The 27035-nt window shown below is 39.9% G+C and overlaps 1 protein-coding gene across 1 annotated transcript; it reads right to left on the reverse strand.

Moving 5' to 3' along the window:
* Positions 1-606: 606 nt before the first annotated feature.
* Positions 607-26730, reverse strand: oprd1a (opioid receptor, delta 1a). The gene is made up of 3 exons (XM_040021158.1): positions 25590-26730; positions 6352-6707; positions 607-2038 (listed from the first exon to the last, which is right to left on the reverse strand). Exons 1-3 carry the CDS (start codon positions 25838-25840, stop codon positions 1509-1511), a joined length of 1137 nt encoding a protein of 378 aa, XP_039877092.1. The 5' UTR covers positions 25841-26730; the 3' UTR covers positions 607-1508.
* Positions 26731-27035: the final 305 nt, after the last annotated feature.

The following is a 27035-nucleotide window of genomic DNA, read 5'->3' on the forward strand; positions in this document are numbered from 1 at the left end:
TTATGTACAAATTTACATTTTTGATTCATTTTCTACCATCTTTTCATTCACAGTCTGCTCCGATGTGTTTTTACTGCTACATTAACCTCATTTAGTCAACTATGCATTTCAGCACTCACCAATGTGACCGTGACTGTCTCGGAAATATTTCCACATGAGAGCAAATTCATATAAACTCGGATTATTATCTCTAACACAACTCTTTGTGTATGCAAAGCTGAAATGATCATTACCTTCACACTGACGGAGCTCTGGCTAATGCCATCTTACTTGTCTTAAATGTGCTACAGATATTCAGTGTAACAGTTTTCTAATTTAAAAATGATCAATAATCTTAATAACCCTTGGAGCAGTTAGTTTGACATCAGGATGGAAGTCTAGAAAATGAGATAAAGCCAGTCTCAGTCTGAACAATAGACCAATACAATGAGTGAAGTGTTGTGGCTGCCGACAGTGTTCTTCCAGTGGCAGGTTTATCCTCCTTTAGTGATTCTGCTCAGAGGCTTTCTGTGCGCTTGACACCACTACAGAAAGTCAAGTAGGTAAGCAGAAAAGAAGCCCATGGAAATCCAAACACAAGTGGTTTGATGCTATTCTGTCTTTTTCTAAGCACAAACCCCATAGAGTGGGCTCCATTCTGATTCTACATCTGTTATGACAGACCTTTTTCAAATCCACTGAGTCCAAAATTATCTTTCAGCACACACCACGTGTCTCTTTTTAAAACAAAGAAAAATACAAAAAAATACCCAAAGGGTGGTTGAATCACACGGAATACCAAACAAGAATTCCCTGCTTCTCCATGTAGAGAGTTGCTGCCATTGTGCAACAAACTACACTGTAATTCATCATCCAGCTGTCGGTGGGCAAGAGTTGTGTGATTCTCCTCTGTAAGGCTCACTTATTATGAGATGATGTTAAATGTACAAATGGAAAGAGTTAATCTGCAAAATTCTTACTTTTCAGTTTTTTAATCCACATCAGATGTCTCTGATGAAATGGCAAAGTCGGATTTGAAAAGGCCATTGTTTTAAACTTTTGGCTTTTTTGTACATCAGTCATTCTCTGCTCGATTATAGTACCAAGATAAATGCCATATGAATGACATTTTTTGAGACAGACTCCTTCGGGGATTTCTTTGCCCTTTTTGCATCATCAGAAAGTTCAGCTTTCGATCCCTAAATTATGAACTGTTTCATTATCTTGATAAAACATTTTAGGCCATCAATATCATTCTACTCTCAGTGCCTCTGTAAGGCATCACTTTGAAGGGGGACAGTAAGAACTTTAATAGAAAGTGGAACTTGTTTTCCATTACCTTTAATTATTCATTTGAATGTCTCGTTTGACAGCCAAATTAGAGAGAATAAAACAAGATTTGACTATGTCAACTCTTCCTTTGAAAATATCTCTTAAAACTCTGTTGTGGAGATCTGGGTGACTTCTGATTGGAGATCTTGCTGGATCCTCCTTGAACGAGAGCAATGGGGGACCCGGTCCATGCCTAGTCATGCCGGCTTCTTTCCTGCTTCTGTTGGAGCACAGATGGACACTGGCTCCCTGGTGGTGTTGTGGCCTCTGGTCAGACTGTTTTGCTCCACACGGGTACGACAGGGGAGGCAGAAATCCCTGAAGCATCGCTTGAAATTTTCATCCAAAAATGCATAGAGGACAGGATTGAGGCTACTGTTGGTATACCCCAAAGCGATGCACAGATGCCAGCTAGCTATCACAAAGGGATTCCTGCTGTCAATTTCTATCATGGTCTTCACAATGATGAATATGTGAATGGGGGTCCAGCAGATGATAAAGGCCGCCACCACCACCAGGACCATGCGGGTAATGCGGCGCATGTTGCGGTCTTTCTCCTTGGAGCCTGAGAGCAGACGAACACTCCTCAGACGCAGGATCATCAGACCATAGCATATGGTGATGACCATCACAGGGACCACAAAAGCAAAGATGAAGACACAGATCTTTGTCACTGTGTCCCAATACCAGTCAGGCTCAGGAAACTTTAACATGCAAGTGGTTTTACCTGAAAAAAAAAAAAAAGAACAGTTACATTTTGATGGCGTTAGACAAAATAGGGCTGATGTTAATTAACATCTGTGAAAGATCTGAGCAAAAACCACAGGATTCAAATCCAAAAAACTGCAGTGAAGGCTGTGGTACAAGATCAAGAACCTTTCGTGTGTAGTGCAGACTTTTAAATTCAGACAGTCTGTCATGGAAGGTTTCATAATGTTGCACTCAGCTGTTCACACAATAAGAGATAAAAAGTCCCCTAAAGTGTTGAAGAAGAAAGAATAAAGCAAAAGCTAATAACTTTTCAAAAGTTATAGAAGCAATTACACATGTAGTGACATGTAATTTATGTGTAACTTTAGGCACACACTTAGAGAAAATAAGGTTAGGTAAACTTACAGCTGGATTTTACTTGTGTGGGCAACTCAAACTTTAATATCATCCCAGTACAGACCTGCATCACTGAATTTATACACACATTTTATGCACGTGCACCCAGTTATTTTTATAGTTTGTCTTTTCAACCATCACAATGAATACACTACTGTACAATTCCTTCACTCTTTATATTTTAATTTTTTGAAAGATTAGTCACTACTTGCACATTTCACGTTTCCTTGCTGTTAGGCTGATCACTGCACTTTTGCATCCCCGGAGAGGGAACAGGACTGAACATATCGATCGACTGACTGATTGAGTTGAACTCTCTGTTCTCTCAGCCTGATGTTCACATTCTGCAGCATCTTCTTCTTTTCTTTCTTTTAACCCATTTTTCTCTGAACAGAATAGAACATTGCACACACGAGGGAGACTGACCAAAAACTCCTTATGTTTCTGCTCCACTGTTCAACAGTTTTTCAGTTTCTCCCTGGAGAAGGATGGAAAATAATCTGAAAGGGAGTTTAGTTGTAGTCTTGCAATCAGCGACCCTGCAAAGAGCCCCCATCTTTGAGAAATCTAATAGGTTATATCTGAAAACATTGACTGATAATAACATATTGTTTTTAGCTGTAAGAGGGGGGCAGACTTTCACAATCTTTCCAAAGTTTTCTGGCATGGTAGCCTTCAGTTGATCTTTGTCAAGAGCAGTGTATAGAATAGGTTTTAAGTCAGGATCAACCAAATTTAAGCCTAGACTCAACTATTTCCAGTTTTATTCATTGCCATGCATGTGAATGGATATGGCTATGGCTGTTTGCTGGTATTAAGAACTGTCGTTTTTATTTTCATGTCTGATTTGCAGCAACACTGAATCAAAATAAAACAAAGGGGAATTGAAATTATATTAAATTATGAAAATCAATAAAGCTGTACCGTCAACACCTTCACAGTCAAGCAGTCTAATTATGTAATAACAAAGTGAAAAGAGGTCTTCAACAAAGCAAAGAAAGGCATTTCTTCGAAAATGAGAGCAATGCTCACGTTGCTAGGTTTTTTGTGAAGATTCAACTACTTTTAAATGATCTCGCCACTCGCGACGCTGACCATGGTAAACACAAACTGTACATCCAATGGCAGCGCTAGACATTTCCTCCTAATCAGAGACAAAATCTCCCAATCAACTCCTCACTGCTGTGTACGCTCAGCTGCTTGCAAAGCGTCTGCTCAATTTAAACCCTTTAAATGACACGAGACGCCGTCTTCAGCGTTAGAAGCTGTACAGGAATGTCCAAGTGAAACGAAGGTTTAAGCTGAAATGGCACAACTTTGTTACAGCTGGTGCATTTGTTACAATGTTTGTCTTTGTGCCGCACTAATAGCTATGTGTTGACTGGCTGCTGCATGGTTTGAAGGATCAGCAGTGACTTTATATGACTTTAGCACACAACAAGGTGAGCCATGAGCTGCTAACTCTGTAGCTACAGACTGCGAGAAACCCAATAACACGTACAGGAGCCTAAATAAAATAAGATGTGGACCCAAGGATAAAGTCTGGATTTGCTGTAACTCTGTTTCACCCCTCTGAGTCTTTCACAGAAACATCAGCTAGGGTGCAGAGATACAGCAGTTTCTCCAAACTGTCTGATAAATAGATCACCTCATTATCACTCTATTGCACATCATAGTGGGACATACCTCATAATGGCCAACAGCTATACTCTAACAATACAACTGATTAAGCTGTAATTTTATGTACTGATTTTCAGGCAGCTCGTTGCAAGACTGAGTGTTAGATGAGAGAGGAAGCGTCTCCTCCACCCACATTTTGTATTGACTTTATAGGGCTATAAAATGTGTTATGCTTCATCCCTGATTGTCCTTACTTTTTGGAACTAAGGACAATCTTTGGCAAAGCAGAGACTGATCTTCAGAGAATTCACAGACATTATCATATTGTCTATAAGCCATCAAGAGCGAACTGAACAAATACCAAATTAGCTTCAGACAGATAGAAAAGAAACATTCCAATTAATACTAGTATAATCAATTTAGCTGATTCTGTGGGAGAATAAACTGTTTTGGTGGTAATTATTAGATATTACAAAATCACAAGTTAGAATCATTAATGATATTTTCTATGCTTTTCTTGCTTCAGTTTGGGTTAGCAAGGTGCATATTTGGAGTAGCTCATTCACTCTATGTAAATGTAACTTCCTCATATGGAAAGTGGAAGTGTTTTATTTTTCAGTGCCAATTGTTAATGCTTGGTCAGGCCCAGTGCTCTTCACTTTATATAAAATGGGCTCTGAACACCTCAGGAACACACTATTCGGTCTATAATTGATGAATCCAGCTTCAGGGCCCAAACTACTCTGCGTTTAATAAGGCTGTTGTGTTTTTAACATGTTTTAATGATTTGTATCTTGTTCTATTTAATCTCAACAAGCCCCTAAAAACAGGCAGTGATCACTGTCGGCCTCTCTCGGTGTTTATTATCACTGTTCATTTTAAAGCTCAGTTTTTAAAATCTTATGGTGTAACTACAGCCCAGCCCATGCAGCAGTATATTGATGACTAATCTCATATTGTGGATGGATTATCTCAGTTGTTCTCCCACCCTCACGTTAACATTTATTGAGTGGAAAAAAGTTAGCATTCATCCTCCTCCTTCACTGTTTATATTAAGCTAACATAGCTGTGTCGCTAGCGATCACGTAGCACATCGTTATATATCAGCTAGCCAAACTAAAGTAACCCTACAAACGCCACTGCTATTTACTTTCCTGTCTTCATTTATGTCGGAAGTGATAGCAGAGCTGTACGTCTTAATTTGTTTTAGAAATTTCTCAGTCAGGACGGGCTATATTATATTTAGATGGAAACTAGTGACCTAACTCCCTGCTAACTTCTAACTCCGTTAAGTTTAATAAATTCCGTTTTCATGGATGCCTGGATGCTAAACTTAATTGTTACATCTGGTAGAGCAGCCACAATGATTATTTTATTACAGATGAAAGAATTTAAACAGTTTTTAACTCTCAGTGATGCCGCAGTGATTGTTTGGCTTACGGACCTGCAGCGGAGTTTGGGCCCAGACACGGCTAATGACGTCACACTTAAAACACCTTAAACTACCTTAAACTTATCACTTCAATGCATCCTGTCAGACACAACTTCTCAGCTGTCACTGCTAAATGTCTGTTAGATGACTTTTTAAAATTTTTAATTGCCTTGGGCAGCAGATATGTGATTTTTGGAACACACTGTGAAGTCTCTAGTAGGATTACACAACTGAGGATTACACACTTTGCTAAATAAAGGGCACACTACCTCCTATACCGGCAACTATATTTCGGCAATAGTATTTCAGCGATACATAGTTGTTTTTTTTCTACATTATGTTCCTTCAAAGATGTGCTAAAGGTTATCAGAGAAGGCTGTGACTTCATTACCAAATACATTTATTTGGAAAAATGAGTAATCCTCATGCAATCTTAGACTTACTTTGTGGCACCAAACAAAAGAAGACATCTGGAAAAGCAGTTCAAAAGGACCTACCCTCAACTACAGAATCTGTCTCCTGGAACATATTACCTTAGGTTTCATTAGACAGTTTTTGTATCAAGTAGTGTAGATGCTTCAGAGGCTCTTCTCCTTGCTCTTAGAATACACAATGGACAGTTCAGAGTATTGATTCAGAATCAGTTGCCGCTATTGTTGCATATCCTTGTGTACAGTTTCATTTCCAACTAAAGGACCACAAGGTTTGCCTGATAGATGCAAATTATTCAAATGAATGCAGAATTACCTTTGTTCTCCACTACTTCAACCAGCACTCAGTAACCATACATATTCAGCCTTATTTTTGAAACAATATCAATTAATTCAGAAATCATCTTAAAATATTACCAAGAGGTAAAGAACATGCACTTGCAGTCTTACCATTGTCTGCCACTTTGGTCACAGCCATGATCATGACAGGCACACCAATTGCCGAGGACAGGACCCAGATGAGTATGTTGATCAACTTGGCCTTGACAGGCGTCCGAAACTCCAGCGCCCTGACTGGGTGGCACACGGCGATGTAGCGATCTACACTCATCATTGTGAGGGTGAAGATACTTGTGAACATGTTGTAGTAGTCGATGGCAATAATGAGCTTGCAGAGGACATCCCCAAATGGCCAGGTGTTCATGAGGTATTTGGCGCTCTGGAAGGGCAGCGTGCTGGTGGCCAAGGCATCGGCAAGAGCAAGATTGAAGATGTAGATATTTGTGGCAGTGTTCATCTTGGTGTATCTGGTTGTGGTCACAAAGTAGACAGAAGGTGTAGTAAAAGTTAAAAAGAAACTGATATTTTTTAACGATTTTTTCCCCAGTCAAAAACAGGTTATTTCAGATCATCTCACAGTTGCCTCCCTGGTCCAGTCTACTTGCAGCTGCTGTTGAACTGAAAATCATATAGTTATTTGGGTATAATTTATTAGCTTGTTGGAGAGAGAAATAGTGTATGTAGAGAATAGATGACATAAAGGCCCATGAATTGACATTTGAATAGAAAAAAATTGTCATTTGTGTTACTGGTGCATTTTTGTCCTTTCTTAATAATAATAATAATAATAATAATGTATGCTTTATTCATCCTCGTGGGGAAATTACTTTCTCTGCATTTGACCCATTCACTCAGTGAAGCAGTGGGCAGCCACTAAGCAGGCGCCCGGGGAGCAGTGTGTAGGGACGGTACCTTGCTCAGGGGTACCTCAGGGTAGCCGTTCAGTGGATTTGAACATCCAAACTTCCGATCATGGGGCGACCATTCTACCAACTGAGCTTCATCAGGGAAAATGGATATTTCAATTATTTTGTTACCTACTTTAGATCCATTTTACCTCTAGTCATTTTCATAAAGTTATTATAGAAATAATTAGATATAATTCCATGTTGGAATTGATTACAAACAAAGGCTTAGTTTAATTTATGACTGCACTGCCTTGCTAATTTCCAGATTACCAAATCCCAAAAATAAACTACAAGTTAATTGCTTTTCTCCTCAGATCCAAAGTTAAATTAAGAACTGAAACCAAGGATTCAAAGCCAACACTAGAACAGCAACTCATTCAAACTCCATAAACCCAAAACAGTCACTGCAACTCAAACACAACAAGTAACAAGTGTCTGGAATATTAATGACATTTAATTAGGGGTCAAAACCTCATCATTAACAATAATTAAAGGCTAGGAGCGTAATTAATAATAATAATAATTAATAAGTTATTATTTCAGATCTCAAAGAAACTCAAAGGTTTTGGGATTAAAATCCAGGACGGTGACAGTTTTATTAACCCAAATTCACACTGGCGTGCTCATAGTGCAAAAGAGATTCAAGTCACATCCTTCATTTGTAGCTCATTTCCAGCATATTTTCTTCATAGTCTATAATTTTAACAAGAAAAAAATGTTGCTTTTTTTCCCCCATTTCTATCTTTAACTTTTTAACATGGGAGATATTGACATTTCAGTTTATAGCAGAAAAAGATAACAATATTATTGTAAAGCCTAAACCATGCTCAAGCAGAACATCAGCTAGTGGAAGCCAACCTCATTTGTACCCGTCCATGATTCTATAGTGGAATCACTGTGGCTTTTTATTTGTGTTGATATGTAAAAAAATGTAAAAATAAATGTATGAGAGGCTAAGCCATAAAAGGTTAACTGGAGACAGTGCATCTCAGGACATGTTAAAGTCGTTTAAGTACTTTCTGCAGGGAGTAATTATTGTATTACTTTTTCAAAAGCTTATAGGTAATATGTAACAGATTACTTAATACAGATTACTTAATACAGATTACTTAATACACTGTTATTTCTGCATGAGGGAACCCTCATGCAGAAATAATTGTGTAGGAAATGCAGATCAATAGTGCAAAATATACTGTAGATACATTTAATGTGGGTTTCACTATTTGCACTATTTACAAGCTCCTACAGCTTGTAAATAGACTGCAAACTGCCGTTGTGACCCATTGTAGAGCCAAAGCAGTAGATAGGTCATCATACTCTCAAATGTCTTTTTTCAAGCCACAACATGTAGTGAGAGCTCAATAAATTAGAGGGGTTTGTATCCAATAACTCAATCACAGTCGTTTATATTTTAAAATCTAATTCTATTGAATTAATAGATCTTTTTTCTGTGTCCTTTTAGATACACTAACAACCATGGCTGAATCACTTTGATACAAAAAAAAAATCTACTTTAACGCCGGCATTTCATTTTTTTTTTTTTCATTAACTGGATCTAGATTATTATGAGATAAATCATAATTAGGCCATGTCATTTTTTTAAGTTGTAGAACAGTTGCAGCGTGTCATATTAGGTCAGGCCTTAAGAGTTAAATCATCTTTGGGAGTTTTTCCACTACAAGTATATTAATGAAAGAACTCTGTAGTCTGATAGAAAAGATTTCTTAAAGTAATAAATTAGTCTAAAGCAAATGTCGGCTTAATCAGGAATTTATAATTACAAATGCTGTCAAAACGTCTCAACAGCTGCTCTATTATTCACTCTCAGCATCAGCTTTAGTCTCTAAATGACATCAATGTTTCATTTCAATCTGTTTCTTTTTTTCAGCTGAAGGTGAACCTGACACAGACCATTAACAAATTAGTAATTATTTATAAGAGCAATGGGCTTTATCATAATTCATAAAAGGAAAACTACTGGTGTAATTAATTAGAGGCTGCATTTAATTCTTGTGTTCCATGTCAAAGAAGCTGCTAGTTTTTTTGTTCCATGCTAAATGAATAAATGGCCTGTATTTATATAGCGCTTTACTAGTCCCTAAGGACCCCAAAGCGCTTTACATATCCAGTCATCCACCCATTCACACACACATTCACACACTGGGACAAGTTATTTACCAGAGGCTTTGAACTTCTGGATCAAATGCGATGTAACTAGAACAAACGTTAAATGAGAAGCAAGTGGCTATCTTATCTTACACCTCTTACTAATTATGGAGGGAAAATTGCCATCAAATATGAAATGTTAATCATTCAGGAGGCTATGCAGAGACTGATTAACCAGCAGTAGCACACAGAAGATTTTGCAGAAATTACCTACAGTAATTCAGTGCAGCAACACAGAAAAGTCAAACTTATGATAGAGTTAGTTTTGAATTTCAAAAGGACAATGGTGGAATGGAAAGGCCAGAAATATAATGCATCCAAATGACTTTGCACACATCAGAGACATATTGAACACTGTGGGAGTGCCTGAAAAAACAGTTAGCTGTGAGGTACCACCAGTTAGAGCTCTAGCATTCTTCTTCCCTGAATGTCTAATCATTCTGCAAACTTTCAAAAATGATATAACTGCACCTTGTCATCTATTTTTTTTTCCTGCTGCACCAATTTAATTCTCCTTCCTCATTCCTGCTTCTATCATCCCTCTTTCTCTTTCTTTTTCTTTTTCTTTGGCCATGAAGAGTCAACCAAACACTTATCCGTAGACTCTGCCAATTGCTCTCAGAAGAACTGAAGAAGCTTCTCGGATGAGAAGTGATACATCTTCAAGGAACCTTAAAGAAGTACAGACGCTTGTACTTGCAACTTGTAGGGGATTCTCAGTGATATAACACCCACTCTGATATGACATAATAGTGGAAATAGTGGAAATGACACGGTAGTAGGATTGTTCAAATTTGAGTATATAAATCAGCTTTTGGCTGTAGACTATTTCGCTGACATTTTAGTCCCTCAAACCATTTAATACAACAAGCCTCATTCACTCGTTCATACAAGCAGCTCATCTATACTTAAGTGCTTTTTATCTAGCATTCGCACACACATTCCTACTCCGATGGATGCGGTCAGAGAACAACTTGGGGTTAGTTGACCCAAGGATATTTGGCATGCAGACTACAGGGAGTGCAGAATTATTAGGCAAGTTGTATTTTTGAGGAACAATTTTATTATTGAACAACAACCATGTTCTCAATGAACCCAAAAAACTCATTAATATCAAAGCTGAATGTTTTTGGAAGTAGTTTTTAGTTTGTTTTTAGTTTTAGCTATTTTAGGGGGATATCTGTGTGTGCAGGTGACTATTACTGTGCATAATTATTAGGCAACTTAACAAAAACAAATATATACCCATTTCAATTATTTATTTTTACCAGTGAAACCAATATAACATCTCCACATTCACAAATATACATTTCTGACGTTCAAAAACAAAACAAAAACAAATCAGCGACCAATATAGCCACCTTTCTTTGCAAGGACACTCAAAAGCCTGCCATCCATGGATTCTGTCAGTGTTTTGATCTGTTCACCATCAACATTGCGTGCAGCAGCAACCACAGCCTCCCAGACACTGTTCAGAGAGGTGTACTGTTTTCCCTCCTTGTAAATCTCACATTTGATGATGGACCACAGGTTCTCAATGGGGTTCAGATCAGGTGAACAAGGTAGGCCATGTCATTAGTTTTTCTTCTTTTATACCCTTTCTTGCCAGCCACGCTGTGGAGTACTTGGACGCGTGTGATGGAGCATTGTCCTGCATGAAAATCATGTTTTTCTTGAAGGATGCAGACTTCTTCCTGTACCACTGCTTGAAGAAGGTGTCTTCCAGAAACTGGCAGTAGGACTGGGAGTTGAGCTTGACTCCATCCTCAACCCGAAAAGGCCCCACAAGCTCATCTTTGATGATACCAGCCCAAACCAGTACTCCACCTCCACCTTGCTGGCGTCTGAGTCGGACTGGAGCTCTCTGCCCTTTACCAATCCAGCCACGGGCCCATCCATCTGGCCCATCAAGACTCACTCTCATTTCATCAGTCCATAAAACCTTAGAAAAATCAGTCTTGAGATATTTCTTGGCCCAGTCTTGACGTTTCAGCTTGTGTGTCTTGTTCAGTGGTGGTCGTCTTTCAGCCTTTCTTACCTTGGCCATGTCTCTGAGTATTGCACACCTTGTGCTTTTGGGCACTCCAGTGATGTTGCAGCTCTGAAATATGGCCAAACTGGTGGCAAGTGGCATCTTGGCAGCTGCACGCTTGACTTTTCTCAGTTCATGGGCAGTTATTTTGCGCCTTGGTTTTTCCACACGCTTCTTGCGACCCTGTTGACTATTTTGAATGAAACGCTTGATTGTTCGATGATCACGCTTCAGAAGCTTTGCAATTTTGAGACTGCTGCATCCCTCTGCAAGATATCTCACTATTTTTGACTTTTCTGTGCCTGTCAAGTCCTTCTTTTGACCCATTTTGCCAAAGGAAAGGACGTTGCCTAATAATTATGCACACCTGATATAGGGTGTTGATGTCATTAGACCACACCCCTTCTCATTACAGAGATGCACATCACCTAATATGCTTAATTGGTAGTAGGCTTTCGAGCCTATACAGCTTGGAGTAAGACAACATGCATGAAGAGGATGATGTGGACAAAATACTCATTTGCCTAATAATTCTGCACTCCCTGTAGAGCAACCAGGGATTGAAACACCAACCTTCTGATTAAGAGATGCCCTGCTGTAGCTCCTGAGGTATAGCCACTGCCAAGCTGTGTCAGATCCATGCTAGTATGCACTAGCTTGGCTGGATTGTAAGAAATCAAAAAACAAAATGTCACGAAGAAGGGAAAAGTGCCTGCATGGAAGGCTCTGTTTTAGTATTATTGCTTTGGTCTGGACTGCACAGTATGCATGCTCTCAGCAGGCAACAAGCAAAAGACACATTGACATACAACATAAATTTTACACCAGACACTGACAGGTTGTTATGCAGAAGTATTTTTCTGATAGGCACTAATACAAGTGGTCCTGAGGTTCAGTCACAGTCAGCTTTCAGCATATAAAGGTGACAGGCGGAAAATCTTGTTCCTGTAGTTTAATCACATTTTTGTTTGTTTGCTTGTTTTGGGTTAGAACCACGGGCATCATGCTAAGTGGCTGTCACAGCTATCCAATCATTTCCTCTTCAACAGTAATGAAACACAGAATGAAAAAAGAAGTCTCAGAGCAGTGGGCTGCAGCGGGGGTCCCTGACCTTCATTTCTAAGCAAACGATGATGCACACTGAGAGTGTCTTAGTAATGCTATCCATCCTGTTTCCTGGGCTCTGAAGGTAATTTCTGCTTGTTCACCTTGTCAGCACACCAGTGATCCCAACAAGTGATCCCTTAGCATTAATCAAATATAAATCCCAACAAACCAGGAAGGATGTGGAAACACAGAGTCAGACACTGATAAAAATTAAATATCTTTTTTTTGGATCATGAAGAATCCATTGCACACAGCCTTATACCTTTAACCATTAAAGAAAGACATGTTATGAAATAATTATCATGATTTCTTGGGCTTCTAATTTCTTTTTTCTTTTTTTTCACTTTTTTAAGATCTTTATACCATTTTTGCCTGAATATATCATTTTTTTTCTCATGCTTAGAAATGTATGATGATGACATCCCTACAAGCATGTACCTGTACAGGTGCCTATACTATGACTCAGTTTCAACATACCCTGGATATATTTACCTAATCTGCCTTCATTTATCTTAATATCAGCAATCAGGCTAAGTGGCATATGAAGGTTGTAATTAAGTTGAAAAGTCAACCCAGGGATTCCCAATCTGGGTACAAGCGTATTCATATGAAATTGGTGGGACTGGCAGCATCTGAACAGTCACAAGCATGGGTAGGTCTGCTTGCAGCAGAGCAAGCGATTTCACAAAGGCACGGTGTGTTGCTATTTGATTTCTTTTAGCCTATTTCACAGGTGCTGTTCAAGTAATTTTTTATTCAACAGCTTTGGCAATAATCAGGCCTTGGTGTGGGTAGTGAAATTGAGCTCAGCTTTAATAAAAGATGTGGTTAATCACATTTAATTCATGATTTAACAAGGTGGAAGGACAATTACTTTTTATTACTTTAGGGCCAAGTTGATTCGGATAGGTTTCTTTTTAAAAAAATAAATAAAACCCTTAAAAACTTTGTGTTTACTTTGTATTTACTACTTGTTTCTGCACTGTATTGTGATGCATAGAACGCTAAAATTGTAGTTGTGGCCAGCCAACAGAAAAATAAGAAAAAAAGAAAATTAAGGAGTGCAGTACTATTTTCTATATTCCTTACTGATGTACATCAGGGGATGACAAAGACTTACTAGCCAGTAAAAAACTGTGGAGCCTTGTACTATCTGTGTACTGATATCCTGGCAATCTTCCAGGGATGTTGACACTACAGGGAGTGCAGAATTATTAGGCAAATGAGTATTTTGTCCACATCATCCTCTTCATGCATGTTGTCTTACTCCAAGCTGTATAGGCTCGAAAGCCTACTACCAATTAAGCATATTAGGTGATGTGCATCTCTGTAATGAGAAGGGGTGTGGTCTAATGACATCAACACCCTATATCAGGTGTGCATAATTATTAGGCAACGTCCTTTCCTTTGGCAAAATGGGTCAAAAGAAGGACTTGACAGGCTCAGAAAAGTCAAAAATAGTGAGATATCTTGCAGAGGGATGCAGCAGTCTCAAAATTGCAAAGCTTCTGAAGCGTGATCATCGAACAATCAAGCGTTTCATTCAAAATAGTCAACAGGGTCGCAAGAAGCGTGTGGAAAAACCAAGGCGCAAAATAACTGCCCATGAACTGAGAAAAGTCAAGCGTGCAGCTGCCAAGATGCCACTTGCCACCAGTTTGGCCATATTTCAGAGCTGCAACATCACTGGAGTGCCCAAAAGCACAAGGTGTGCAATACTCAGAGACATGGCCAAGGTAAGAAAGGCTGAAAGACGACCACCACTGAACAAGACACACAAGCTGAAACGTCAAGACTGGGCCAAGAAATATCTCAAGACTGATTTTTCTAAGGTTTTATGGACTGATGAAATGAGAGTGAGTCTTGATGGGCCAGATGGATGGGCCCGTGGCTGGATTGGTAAAGGGCAGAGAGCTCCAGTCCGACTCAGACGCCAGCAAGGTGGAGGTGGAGTACTGGTTTGGGCTGGTATCATCAAAGATGAGCTTGTGGGGCCTTTTCGGGTTGAGGATGGAGTCAAGCTCAACTCCCAGTCCTACTGCCAGTTTCTGGAAGACACCTTCTTCAAGCAGTGGTACAGGAAGAAGTCTGCATCCTTCAAGAAAAACATGATTTTCATGCAGGACAATGCTCCATCACACGCGTCCAAGTACTCCACAGCGTGGCTGGCAAGAAAGGGTATAAAAGAAGAAAAACTAATGACATGGCCACCTTGTTCACCTGATCTGAACCCCATTGAGAACCTGTGGTCCATCATCAAATGTGAGATTTACAAGGAGGGAAAACAGTACACCTCTCTGAACAGTGTCTGGGAGGCTGTGGTTGCTGCTGCACGCAATGTTGATGGTGAAAACACTGACAGAATCCATGGATGGCAGGCTTTTGAGTGTCCTTGCAAAGAAAGGTGGCTATATTGGTCGCTGATTTGTTTTTGTTTTGTTTTTGAATGTCAGAAATGTATATTTGTGAATGTGGAGATGTTATATTGGTTTCACTGGTAAAAATAAATAATTGAAATGGGTATATATTTGTTTTTTGTTAAGTTGCCTAATAATTATGCACAGTAATAGTCGCCTGCACACACAGATATCCCCCTAAAATAGCTAAAACTAAAAACAAACTAAAAACTACTTCCAAAAACATTCAGCTTTGATATTAATGTGTTTTTTGGGTTCATTGAGAACATGGTTGTTGTTCAATAATAAAATTATTCCTCAAAAATACAACTTGCCTAATAATTCTGCACTCCCTGTATTTTGTGGAGGACTGGTTGTTCAGTACATCCCATACCTCTTTAATTTGGAACAGAACCTGCTCCAGTGCTGGTTAGGTCTGCAGCATAAGTCACAATGGCAGTGCACCTTGGTACGATGTGAACCACCTTCACATCGTACCAAGGTACAACCTAAATCATATGAATGATATCAACTGAAAGCACAACAGAACTAAGAAATTATAGTACCATTAATTAAATTACAAGAAATGCTTAGAAAATTCTTAAAGGAAAACATAAGATTGTTTATTACCATTTGCGTTATAGCACACTGTTGTCACTGTTTGTGTTCTACCACAGGGTAAAAGTAAATATTCTGCATACACCTACTTTTTTATTTAGTATTGAGGATGCCCACTTCTTGAGCCCCTCTGGTTTGCATTGTTCAGCAGTGCAGTAGTGCACTCAGGGAAAGCTTTTTTGTTTTAGGCCAACTAGTGGGCTGCCTAAGGAGTCACCAGCTCAAGGGTTACCACAGAGATGGAATAAATATTAAGCAATTAATTTTATCTGCTCTTCAAAGTCTGCTGCTTGTGTTCGCTGCACCCTGCACACTGTTATAAAAACTTTCATTTCCAGTGCGCTCCATTGCCAGATGGAAGCAGTGCACAACCGGTATGTGGGCTACTCTTGCCAGTCCATCAGCCAGTCGCAGAGAAGAGCAAAGTCAAAGCACCCAAAGAGCTGAAGTATTTTCTTTGAGGTGTTTTTTACACTTCTCCCATTCCTGGTGCTCTCAGCCTTTATTCTGACCCACTTGTCAACCAGTCAACATTAACACTGACGCTTGTCATTTGGTTCTGCTGACACACAGTCAGGATATTTAAAGACTGCGTGGGAGCCCATATGGGCAGTGTTGGGGAGTAACGGAATACATGTACCGCCGTTACGTATTTAAAATACAAAATATGAGTAACTGTATTCCGTTACAGTTACCGTTTAAAAAGGTGGTATTTAGAATACAGTTACTTTGTTGAAATAAATGGATTACACGGCGGTACTTTCCTGTTTCATATTGTGGCGGGTCAGGACTGTTTGGGTTTTGTTTGACAGCTACGTTCTGTTGTTCCAGGTGGCAGCGTTACGGTTGCCATGGTTACAGGGTGACGCTCTCTCTCTGCGTGTTTCCTGGGTGAGAGAGCGCCTTTTTGTTGTTGCTGTGCTAAGCTAATAGGCAGAATGCTACAAGCATGGCTCTAAAGAATGTAGCATCATAGGTAGTGTAGTCCGTGCTGCAGGGAGAATGGACTGCCATACACGTTATGTGTCTGTGAGCGAGGGAGGGAAAAAAAAGGAAAAGTACGAGTTGTCATCGAGCAAAAACGGGAGCTGGAAGCATGTAAATATAATAATAACCACTGCAGCCAAGCAGAGTGCCTGACGAGCCCAGTTGTAAGTAAGCTATTAAGACTCGACTGTACGCTGTGTTCGTGTTTTCCTCCGAAACAATAAGTTCCGTTGGAGCAGCCTTTCAACGCCTCTCTCTGTCTCTCGCAAGTAAAGTTGACCCAGACAACAAAGTAAAGCTATTTTTTGGCTACAAGCCCGACACGGAACCCGACGTATTAGCCAGAGGTCCCTTTACTACGGTTCGGAGCCGCGGACCTTCAGTAACAGTAATAAATCACAGCAATAGTACATTCACGTAGTTGTAAACAGCATGATAATATATTAAGTAATCCAAAGTATTCAGAATATGTTACTCTCATTGAGTAACATAACGGAATACGTTACAGAATACATTTTGGGGCATGTATTCTGTAATCTGTAATGGAATACATTTTAAAAGTAACCTTCCCAACACTGCATATGGGGCAGGTGAAAACCCCCTCTGTCCACAACACAAAATCATGTACATGGAGACACATCTGTGTGATGATAAATTAAGAATTTGAGAATCATATATGAGTAAGCAGACTAATGAAAATATTAGAAGATTAGGATAACGTTACCCACGCTGCTATAAAATAATGATGCAGATAATACTGAAAGCCTGGGAGGATGAACAAGAATTGCGAAAAAGGAAAGATCATATTACTGATGTTCTGAGGAGCACATCCATTTTTGATACTGACAGCTTATGAACTAGAAATGTAGATATTTCCCCTAAAGTAAATGCAAAAGACACAGTTTATGTTCTTAAATTGCTGGGGGAGAAAAGAGCTGTGGAGGAGGTTAATAAAAAAAATTTGAGAGCATGAGGGTGGGAATGGATGTTTGTGTCTGTGTGTGCCTGTATGTCTGTGTCTATATGTCAGGTTGGGTGTCAGGCGCCACCTCTCTGGGGACATCTCAGGCCCTCCAAGGTTTGGAGGCCTATCTCCCCCCACCACCACTTCCCCTGCCAGTGGCGGACTCCCTCAGACATCGGTGCGTTGGTGGTTCTTTGTGTCTGGGGATGGGCGTCCAGGTACACACCGGCTCACTCCTTGGCGGCCGCTTATCGGGGCCTGGAGCCTGGGGCTCGCTCGGGCCACTTCGGAGGTGGGGTGCCCCCGGCCTCTCGGCCTGGGGCTCGGTCACTCAGGCACAGCTGGCTGCCGGCGGAGCTCACGGGCGCATCACTGCAACCCCCCTGGCTTCTGCTCCGCGGCTGCTGAGTGAGCCCTCATCTGGGACTCTCCTCAGCTCTTCTGGGACGTGCGGGTGCCCCTCTGTTGGTCTTCCTTGGTCTCTTGTGTTCTGAGGGCCTCTGGATGTCTGGAGTTTTGATCTCTCCATACCTTTCATGCCCTGGAGGACGGGGCAGTGGCCCCCCCACACCCTCTAGCAGATCATTACTGAAGGAACCTTTTAAAAAAAAACAAGCGCGTCCATGCTCACAGGTGTACACACGGGTGATCACACCCACAAACTACACCCTTTTTGGCTCCTACCTCAAAGCACACTGTGTTCTGTTGATCTTATGTGCTGCACAATAATGTTTAATATTTAGTATTTACTGTCTATTCCCATCTATCATTTGATGTTGTTTTATTCTATTACTCTTGTTCTCTTCTGCTTTTTTCTTTTTCTTTCTCAGCAGGTGATCCAGGTGATCGATAGATGCTTTTTTTTCTTTTTTTTTTTTCTGCCCATTCTGTTGGTTTTTGTTTTTGCCCTTCTCCCCCGTCCCTCTTCTCAGCTGTTTCTCTTTCCCTCTTTCTTTCTCCCCTTTTTCCCCAGTCAAGTCTGTCCCGTATTCAGCAAGTGAAAATAAAATAAACAATAAAAGGTGAATCAAATGGACCATTACGGCAAGGCTGGGATGGTCAATTTGGTAAAGTAAATCCGTTGGGCATCTTTCTTTGCCTTTAGACAACAATTCTGATGGCAAAAGAGCCAAACGGGACAGGCAAAAAAAAAAAAAAAAAAAAGATTTGTCATTCCAGGAAATGATGTTTGCTGTCTACTGAGTTCTACTCACTTTCCTGTGAGATTATTTTAAAAAAACTAAAGGTTTATTTTAAATTTACCTACAGCTGAGTCTGTGAGATTTCTGAAAGCAAGTAAATTGCAACCCACAGATGTGGTGTTCATTATATCTGAGCGACAAGACCTATCAGAACCAAACCTTAACTCTCTGTCTGCACTTTTCTTCACCTCAGACAGGTGAGGCTTTACATACCGTGAGAGTTTTATAGTGAAAGGATCTGATACTCAGTAGCTGTCCAAAAGTTGAGATTTGAGCTCCATTACAGCTCAGACCTCAAACTTGGGACTAGTGCTGTCAGCGTTAATCTCGTTAAAATGACGAAACGCCATAAGCGCATTAACGCGGCAAATCTTTGTTAGCAAGTTAGCGTGCATGGGGCTGGATGGCGCTAAATGGTGTTAAAGAGCTAACCGCGCTAATGAGCTAACCGCGTTAACACGTTGACCCCGTGCAGGCCTGCGCACGCCAACTCGCTAACGGAGATTTGTGTTAATGCAGTTATGTCATTTTAACGAGATTAACACTGGTAGCACTACTTGGGACATTTTTATTTTATTGTTATTAAAGCTTTAATTATTCATCTATATATTATTGTATCGTCATTTTGTCCAAGTACAAAAACATGAAATATGGCACCCAGTTGTATAGTAACAATCAAATCATATGTGCCGCAAGTTGCTGAGAAGATTATTATTAAAACACCAAGGGTTAAACATTATTTTATGAACAACACAAACTCTGGATTTGGGCTCATAATTATTAAAGAAGTAATAAAATGATTATGCTTGTATGTTCCTCATTAGGCACCCGTTCATGTCAGAGTGAATGAATAGTGGCATTGTAAAGCGCTTTGGGTGCCTTGAAAAGTGCTATATAAATCCAATCCATTATTATTATTCTTCAATCTTATGGCCCAAAATAACTGCTCGTGTATTTATGCTTGGATAGATACAAATAATGAGTAATTGGTAATCCATTTATCTAACATACTAGTTAAGTTTATTATGATGCAAGAAAATATGGTCTATTACAGCTAAACATCTCTGCTTCTGTCTCATCTTTAAGGTTTTTAAAATTTTGTCCTTAAAGATAAATCTTGGAATTAAAAGCTTACTTTTTTTTTTTTACATAATTTCTATATGTAAAAGGGAAAAGGGACCATGTGTTTAAGGCAGCCATTACAAGACTGGTACACTGTTCTTTCAATGATCCTGGGTTTTACCTCAGGATTTTCTCTTTGGGACCTTTCATTTCTGTCTGCTCTGTTTCACATTTTAAGTTTGATCTAATACTATGCTTTGCCTTGGTTGCGCTCTCTTTCATATTTAGTATTTCAAGTTTTATCTGGCAGTGATAATGTGTGCTTTGTTCGCTGTTCTTACGATCATGATTACCTGGTTTATTTTCTTGACTTTCGTTGGCTTGTATTAGTTCCCTTATTTCAGTTATCAGCCCTTCCCTGTGTTCCCTGTTCCTTGTCAAGTCGTCATTGTCCCTGTTTGCGATTCCATAGTTTGGCATAGTTTGGTACTTCCTGTTTTATTTTATCTTCATCCTGTGTTTGCTTCTCGTGTCTAGTCTCCCTTGATTGTCAGCTGTTTTCCCACCTGCTGCCCATCCTCTCGTTATCTTGTGCATGTGTATATTGTTTCTGTCTCCCACTGTGCTTTGTTGAGTCATACTGTTTGGTCCTGCTGTGTATTCTCTTTTGGTTTGATTTCAGTTTCCCTCTGTCATCTGGATTTGCTGGCTCACCTGAATAAGGGCTCATTTTCATTTATTCCAATCTGTTTTTCTAGTCTGCATTTTGGCTCCAAACTCCACACACATCATGACAATTATTAGCACAGGCTGGTGCGGCAATGCTGTGTTGATCCTCAGCTACTACCAATGGACCTAAAATGTGCAAAGAAAATCTCCTCCACACTACTACATGACCATCAGCAATTTGAAGTGCTTCTTGATACACTGAGCTACAGAGATTTAAGATTTGCATTTAGGTAAGTCCTTATCTTTCATCTCAGTGCAGCTTAAAGTTACAATACATTTTGTGACTACATCAGTCCTTTCAGTTTTGACACAAAAGTCAGCTTCGACTCTCCCCTGAAGGGTACACATGGACACAAACACAAGTGCACACTGACATCAATCCCTGCTGTGTGAGATGCAAGACAAGCCATGGGATGCAGTCGCCATGTTGACTCAGCCCAGGAAATGAACAGACTGACTGCCATCTCTCAGACACACACAGTCATGTTCCTACTGGCAACGAGCTACAATATTTCCAAGCAAATTTCAAACCCCAGTAATTAACTTTAAATTTTGTCATTACACAATATTCCCATTACAGAACATCCAAAACATAAATTGTAAATGTTTTCAAAACCTACTGTCTCAGTAGAGATTGAACAATAATCCACAAGAAGAAGCTCAGTAAGAGTCTATTTTCACACAAACTGAGCCCAGCTTCCATTACCTGCATATCGATCTGATTTCAAATTTAGCCCACTTGACAGTATATTGCATGAGCACTGAACTGGTTCTTATCTAAACAGTGCAGCAGCAAGAAGGTGGAAAATCAGTGGAAGATAAAAGGATCCTGCCCTGTGTAACTGAATGGACTATCGCTTGAATCTATCGCATGACGCAGACGTGTGTTTGCGTCTGCGTCATGCTCTCCATCAGAAAACAGGCTGTCAGGTCACGTCAGACCGGTGTGACATCCACAATGACGCTAGCATCCAGGGAGACTCTGCTATAAATGTGGAGCATGTTTGCGTGTGTGTGTTTCTATCGAAGGACCTAAGTGGAGGCACAAATTCAAAATTCATTATATTAAAAAAAAAATAGATGGATGCTTTCAAATGGGCTTTTGGTTTATTATTATCAAAGCTGACACGTGGCAGTAAATAAACTAGTTCTAGTTATTGATTTATTCAGCCATGCATGCAGGTCACCCCTCGGCAAAACACCCCCAGTACTGTTTGCCATTCTGTTCAGCCTGCATCGATCTCACCCCATGTATGGCAGAAAATTCTCAAATATTTCATTGCAATACTGCTACAGAAGGAACAGAGGCTACTGTTTACTTATTCATAAGAGGTTCTCACAGCCCCTGACACAACCCCAAAGGAAGTTGTTTCTCTTTCTAGTCTGGGACCAGGGACTTTCAGGTATTATGCTGAGACGTCACACGAAATGCTGTAGTAACACTGTACTGCACCACCAAGTCACTTTAACAGTGATGACAATATAACTGTTGAACTTGGCTGTAACTTTCTGCATGGATCATGAAAACAATGCATTCTTCCGAAACAGTCACTGTGCCCATCTTCAATTATCACAGCATTGAGTGTAATGGACACACTGGTTCACCATGTGGATCTCACCCCTTGCATCTTCTTAACCGTGAAATAGACACGCATGATTAAGTTGCATTACCAGTAGGGGGAGATAATGTAATTAAAGCCGACACTTGGCTAGTGACCAAGGAAGGTATAAAGTACATTGCAGACTCCTTCTATGCCAGAAACAATGAAGCTTCTTGGCTAATATGTATTTACATGTAAATGTGTTCGGAATGTCTCTTTAACCATATTCATGTTGTCTTGAAATAAAATATCGCCCCCTGCTGGTACTGCAACTTAAACCAGCATGTCCAATAAACACTGCTGTGATATTTGGTTGTTCCATCAGAGTTCATCACTATTAAATAAATAAATATCAATTAAGCTCTTTTTCATTGATCTGAGATGGCAAAAGGAAAATCATTATACAGTATTATAAATTAAAAGTGGAATTCTGAATTTATAGCTAGTATTATTAGTATTTTGAGGCGAAAACTTAGAATTTTTGAGAAAAGACAATAAAATGACATTAACATTAACATGACATTAAAAACCTTTCATATAATCGAACTGCCCTGCAACAAATTGGTGACCTGTCCAGGAAGTATCCCACCTCTCACTCTGTGGTAGCTGGGATAGGCTCCAGCCCCCTGCAACCCTCAATTGGATAATCGGAAGAGGATGGATGGATGTTATCAAATTAGAGTTCCTCAAATGTTTACTTCAATTCTGCATTGTCCTGATTCCTGGGTCCACACCTTTGCAATTTTGGATATAAAAATACAGTTTTCAGCTATATAAACGCACTGGCCCTACATTCGGAAAATACAGCAAAATATATACAACACAAAATCTACTCCAATACACCTTCGATAATAATAAAACAGTACTGTCAGTTATAACAGTTTTTACTCTCTAAATCGCTCCCTTAATGTTGTTCTATAAAACAGATGGGATTCAAGCCTAACATTATGGAGAAATCGTACTTTTTCTAAATTTCTGAATTTTTTAGGAAAATTCTCCTTTGGCTTAACATCCAGTTATTATTTGTAGTACAGGTGGCATTAAGGCAGTGTGTGCAGTTATTCTTAACACAGCCAGCAGTCTTAAATCAGTCAGGATGCTAGCCTCTTACGAACAGAATTCCTGAAAGAAAAATTAAAGGACATAACTGCCATATTATTAATGCTGTATTTTTTTAATTAAAATGTTGGTTGAATTGCAGCCAATTTATGTCAAATGGAAATTATACAAAATGTATTAGTTCCACAAAACAATGAGGAAAAGCACGCATTGATTGTCTATCAAGTAGAAGTGCACAAAGATGATATTCTGACCAGGGACGATCAGGCTGCAATCTGCCCTCCAGTGGATGGACTTACACAAGGTCCCTTTACTGTTTTCTTCAAGATTGTTTAACCGTATTTTGTGGGTCTTTGTTTGGGGTTTTTTGTTTGTTTTTTTTTTGAAAATGTAAGAAGAGTGAGATAAATTTAGAAGTCGTGGGTTCTTTACTGGAACATCGTGTTGATAAAAACAGTGCTTTAAAATGCAGCTTTAAAAAAGAAAAAAGGAAAATGTAATCTGTCAAATATTATAGTTCTGGAGACTCCCCTGCTTTTTTGCTATTCACGCCTCCAGTTTTTGCAAACACAAAGGCACTACAAAACAAATTCACCTAAAGCATTTTGTTATTTCGTGTATTAATGAGCTCATAAATCCATAGTACAGCTATTACAGAATGCCAAACTTTTCATTTGAAGGCAACTCTAAGATTTTGTTAATAAGATCATTACTTTCAGAGCTTACAGATGTTCCACAGGAGATGATACATTCTCACTGGGTTACTGTGCTCGAGCTTCCCGTCTCATGGAGGTGTGGGTGCTGTCTGAAATATGTGACGTCATTGTAAAGTAAATCGCTTCACAGTGTGACTCACTGACTTTGCTGACTCCTCAGACATCCCCTTTTTGTCTCCCTCCTTCCTCCCTTGCTCCCCTTTGTGTTTAGGTGGCTTATTTTTCCCAATCTTTTCACGTCAACACCTGAATGGAAATACCTCAGAGCTCTGAATATGGATCAGTTTTGATTGCCACAGCATACATTCCAGATTTTCTGTTATATCTCTGTTTGGATTCCCCCTGCTGCTGTCTTCTACTGTTCCCTCCATAGGCTGAAATATGACCAGCAGCTAGGATATAGCTAGGATATAGATAGATATATAACTGCATTATTTTTTACTGATCTTGTCACATTTTTACAGTTGCTTTACCCCAAAGCTGGTGCCTCCTAAATTAATTTTATCTGCTTCTTCAATTTTCCAGCCAACAGTCGTGATTAATACTTTGGCTGATATTGGGGATAAAGAGAATATCTGAGATTAGGAGGTATAAATGAGGATAAGAAGCAAGCAATATAAGCTCTTTTTTCTTGTCTATTTATTTGTTTATATTTTTTCCTCATCATGCAGGTTAGGGCTGGGAGGCTTTTCAGGGAAATAAGTGCGTACAGGGTTTATTTCTTTTTTTTTTTAGAGTCAGACCTTGGACTGACAATAATACTGTCAACACCCACTAATGGAATGATAATAATAATAATAATAATAATAATAATAATAATAATAATAATAATAATAATAATAATTATTATTATTATTATTATTCATTCGAATGAATGTGAGTGCGAATGGTTGTCTGTCCCTGTGTGTTGGCCCTGCGACAGACTGGCGACCTGTCCAGGGTGTACCCTGCCTCTCGCCCTATGACAGCTGGGATAGGCTCCAGCGCCCCCCGCGACCCTGAAAAGAATAAGCGGAAGCGAATGGATGGATGGATGGATTATTATTATTATTATTATTACAATAATAATCTTAAAACTAGGGCATATAACCTACAGTTTTATAAAGAGACCAAATGCTGTCTCTGTAGGTCCTTCTAGCTGCAGGATTTCCATTTCTACTCTGCTCCATCACACTCAGTGAAGAGGAGCATGCAGCTGAAGGTCCACAGATCAGTTTGAGCTCATGAAGACTATTTGAGTAGCCCTCTCTCCCTGAGGCAAGGCTGAGTCAGTCATAACAACCATCTTTAGTATGAAACTGGTGCATGTTGTTGCTTCATGCAGAAATAATAAAAGACCAATCTCATGGTTTATGCAGGGAATCTTAAATCACTTGTTTGGCATGCGCATATTTCACCTACAAATGCAGGTGCAGTGCAAGCACACACTTGTGGCTCAACACAGACACAGACACTAAAAAAGTGCAGGAAAGGAGCAATCGATGGGTAATTAGCAAGCAACTTTCCGGTATATACACCATGTGTATCCTACGAGGGTCTGATTGGGATTTTTTGTTAATTCGTGTGCATTTCCTCAGAAAACATAAATTTAATTTGTATTTAGAAAAGCTCTTGGGATAACTGAAGAAAACTTAAAGCAACACATTTGAATTGAATTGAATTTGATTTGAAATCAGCGCGTATTTGGGGCCTGAAACCCCCAAATGAAGCTTTGCATTTAGTATAAAGTGGGTTTTGTTGCTCTCATCAACAGCCACAAACTCATTAAAGTAACTGTGCTAATAAAGCATGATAGTGTTTACCTGACCACTCCGTACATGACAAGGACGTTGCCGAGAAGTCCCACCACGCAAATAACGGAGTAGAGCGCCGTGATGGATATGGCTATGATTATACCCCCGGCGCTCCTCGCCGGATTCTGCTGCTCGGTGTAGTTCTGCAGCCTGTCGCTCATTAAGTCGCTCTCATCAGCCGGGAGGGTGACATTGAAGGGGATGACGGAGTAAAGGTCGGACAGGGAGAGCTGAGCTCCGGGGACCGTGTAAGGCTCCATGCTGCAGTGCTGCCCACTCTGTCCTCGGTGATGAAAACTTAACCGCGCAACAGTGAGAAGAAAGGCAAAGATTTAAACTGACACAGGAGGAAAAAAAACTAGTCAGACTGGAGGGAAGAAGTGGAAAAGGCGAGCAGGAGAGTTTCCAAAAAACGTGCAGATTAGAGCCTCTGAGTAAGAGTTTTCTATCCAAACGGACGAAGAGTAAGTGCCCCCCCGGAAGCGGGCAGCTGCATCTGTGCGCTCTAGCTGTGTGGACACCTCTTATACTCTCGGAGACCCCCACCTCACAGCCCGGCAGCTCTCTAATACCCGTGCGTCGACGTCAAACCTGCTCATTTATATGAAATCACACTGGAATCAACGGGAATGCAAGGTTTGGGGTTTCCTTCTTTTAAACAGAAATAAAACTTTAAAGTTGCACAGAAAGAGAAACAGATTCAATCAAATTCCACTGATCTCGAGTAAACTGGGAACAGGGCACGTTAATGATACTGAAACTTCCTTTTAACCGCACTTTCAGTAAAGCCATTATAGAAGACATAAACACACGCTAAAGTTAGCAAGGTTGATGTGTCCGCCTACAGGTATGGCGTTATTTTTGTGCCACTATTCTGAGCGCACGTAAAAAAAATTTGAGCGCACGTAAAAAAAACAAAAATAACGCCATAAAAGCCAGGGTGGGAACTGTCCTTGTCCTGATGTTTGCTGCTCTGCTGAGGCAGCGGGAGGAATAAATTATGCCTTCGGAAACATGGTACAGATAAAAATTAGAGATCAACTTTCAAATTCCCTGCTTTTTACATTGTAAAATTATACTAAAATTAAAAAGAGGCATCCATCCATTCACTGGGCTAACCAAGTGACTCAAACCCAACATGAAGGTCCTGGGTTTGAATCCCTGCGCCTGTGTGAGTTCTCTTTGGCCAATCTGACTTCTACTTACAGTCCAGAGAGATGAGCCGGTTACATTAGTTGGTGATTCTAAATTGACTGCAGGTGTGAAAGGTTGCCTATTGGTCTTGTGATAGATGCATGACCTGCCCCTGGTGTACCCTGCCTATTGCTCTGTGACAGCTGTGATTGGCTCTCGCCCTCCCACAAGGTTTTTTCTTAAACCTTGATTTATCCAGAACAACTCTTGAAATTGTCTGTAAGTACACTAGTTGTATTTATGCATACCAGTTTAAGACAA

The sequence above is a fragment of the Simochromis diagramma genome, unplaced genomic scaffold (assembly GCF_900408965.1).
Source record: "Simochromis diagramma unplaced genomic scaffold, fSimDia1.1 OVJJ01000753.1, whole genome shotgun sequence".
In the NCBI taxonomy this organism is placed as follows: Eukaryota; Metazoa; Chordata; class Actinopteri; order Cichliformes; family Cichlidae; genus Simochromis; species Simochromis diagramma.

What these genes read in the sequence shown, in the direction of transcription:
- oprd1a (XM_040021158.1), bottom strand. Translation starts at nt 25,840, where the DNA reads ATGGAGCCTTACACGGTCCCCGGAGCTCAGCTCTCCCTGTCCGACCTT. An exon ending in GTCATGTACGGAGTGGTCAG is followed by an intron (nt 6,708 to 25,589) that starts GTAAACACTATC and finishes GACCACAACCAG; the next exon opens with ATACACCAAGATGAACACTG. An exon ending in GACCAAAGTGGCAGACAATG is followed by an intron (nt 2,039 to 6,351) that starts GTAAGACTGCAA and finishes TTTTTTTTTCAG; the next exon opens with GTAAAACCACTTGCATGTTA.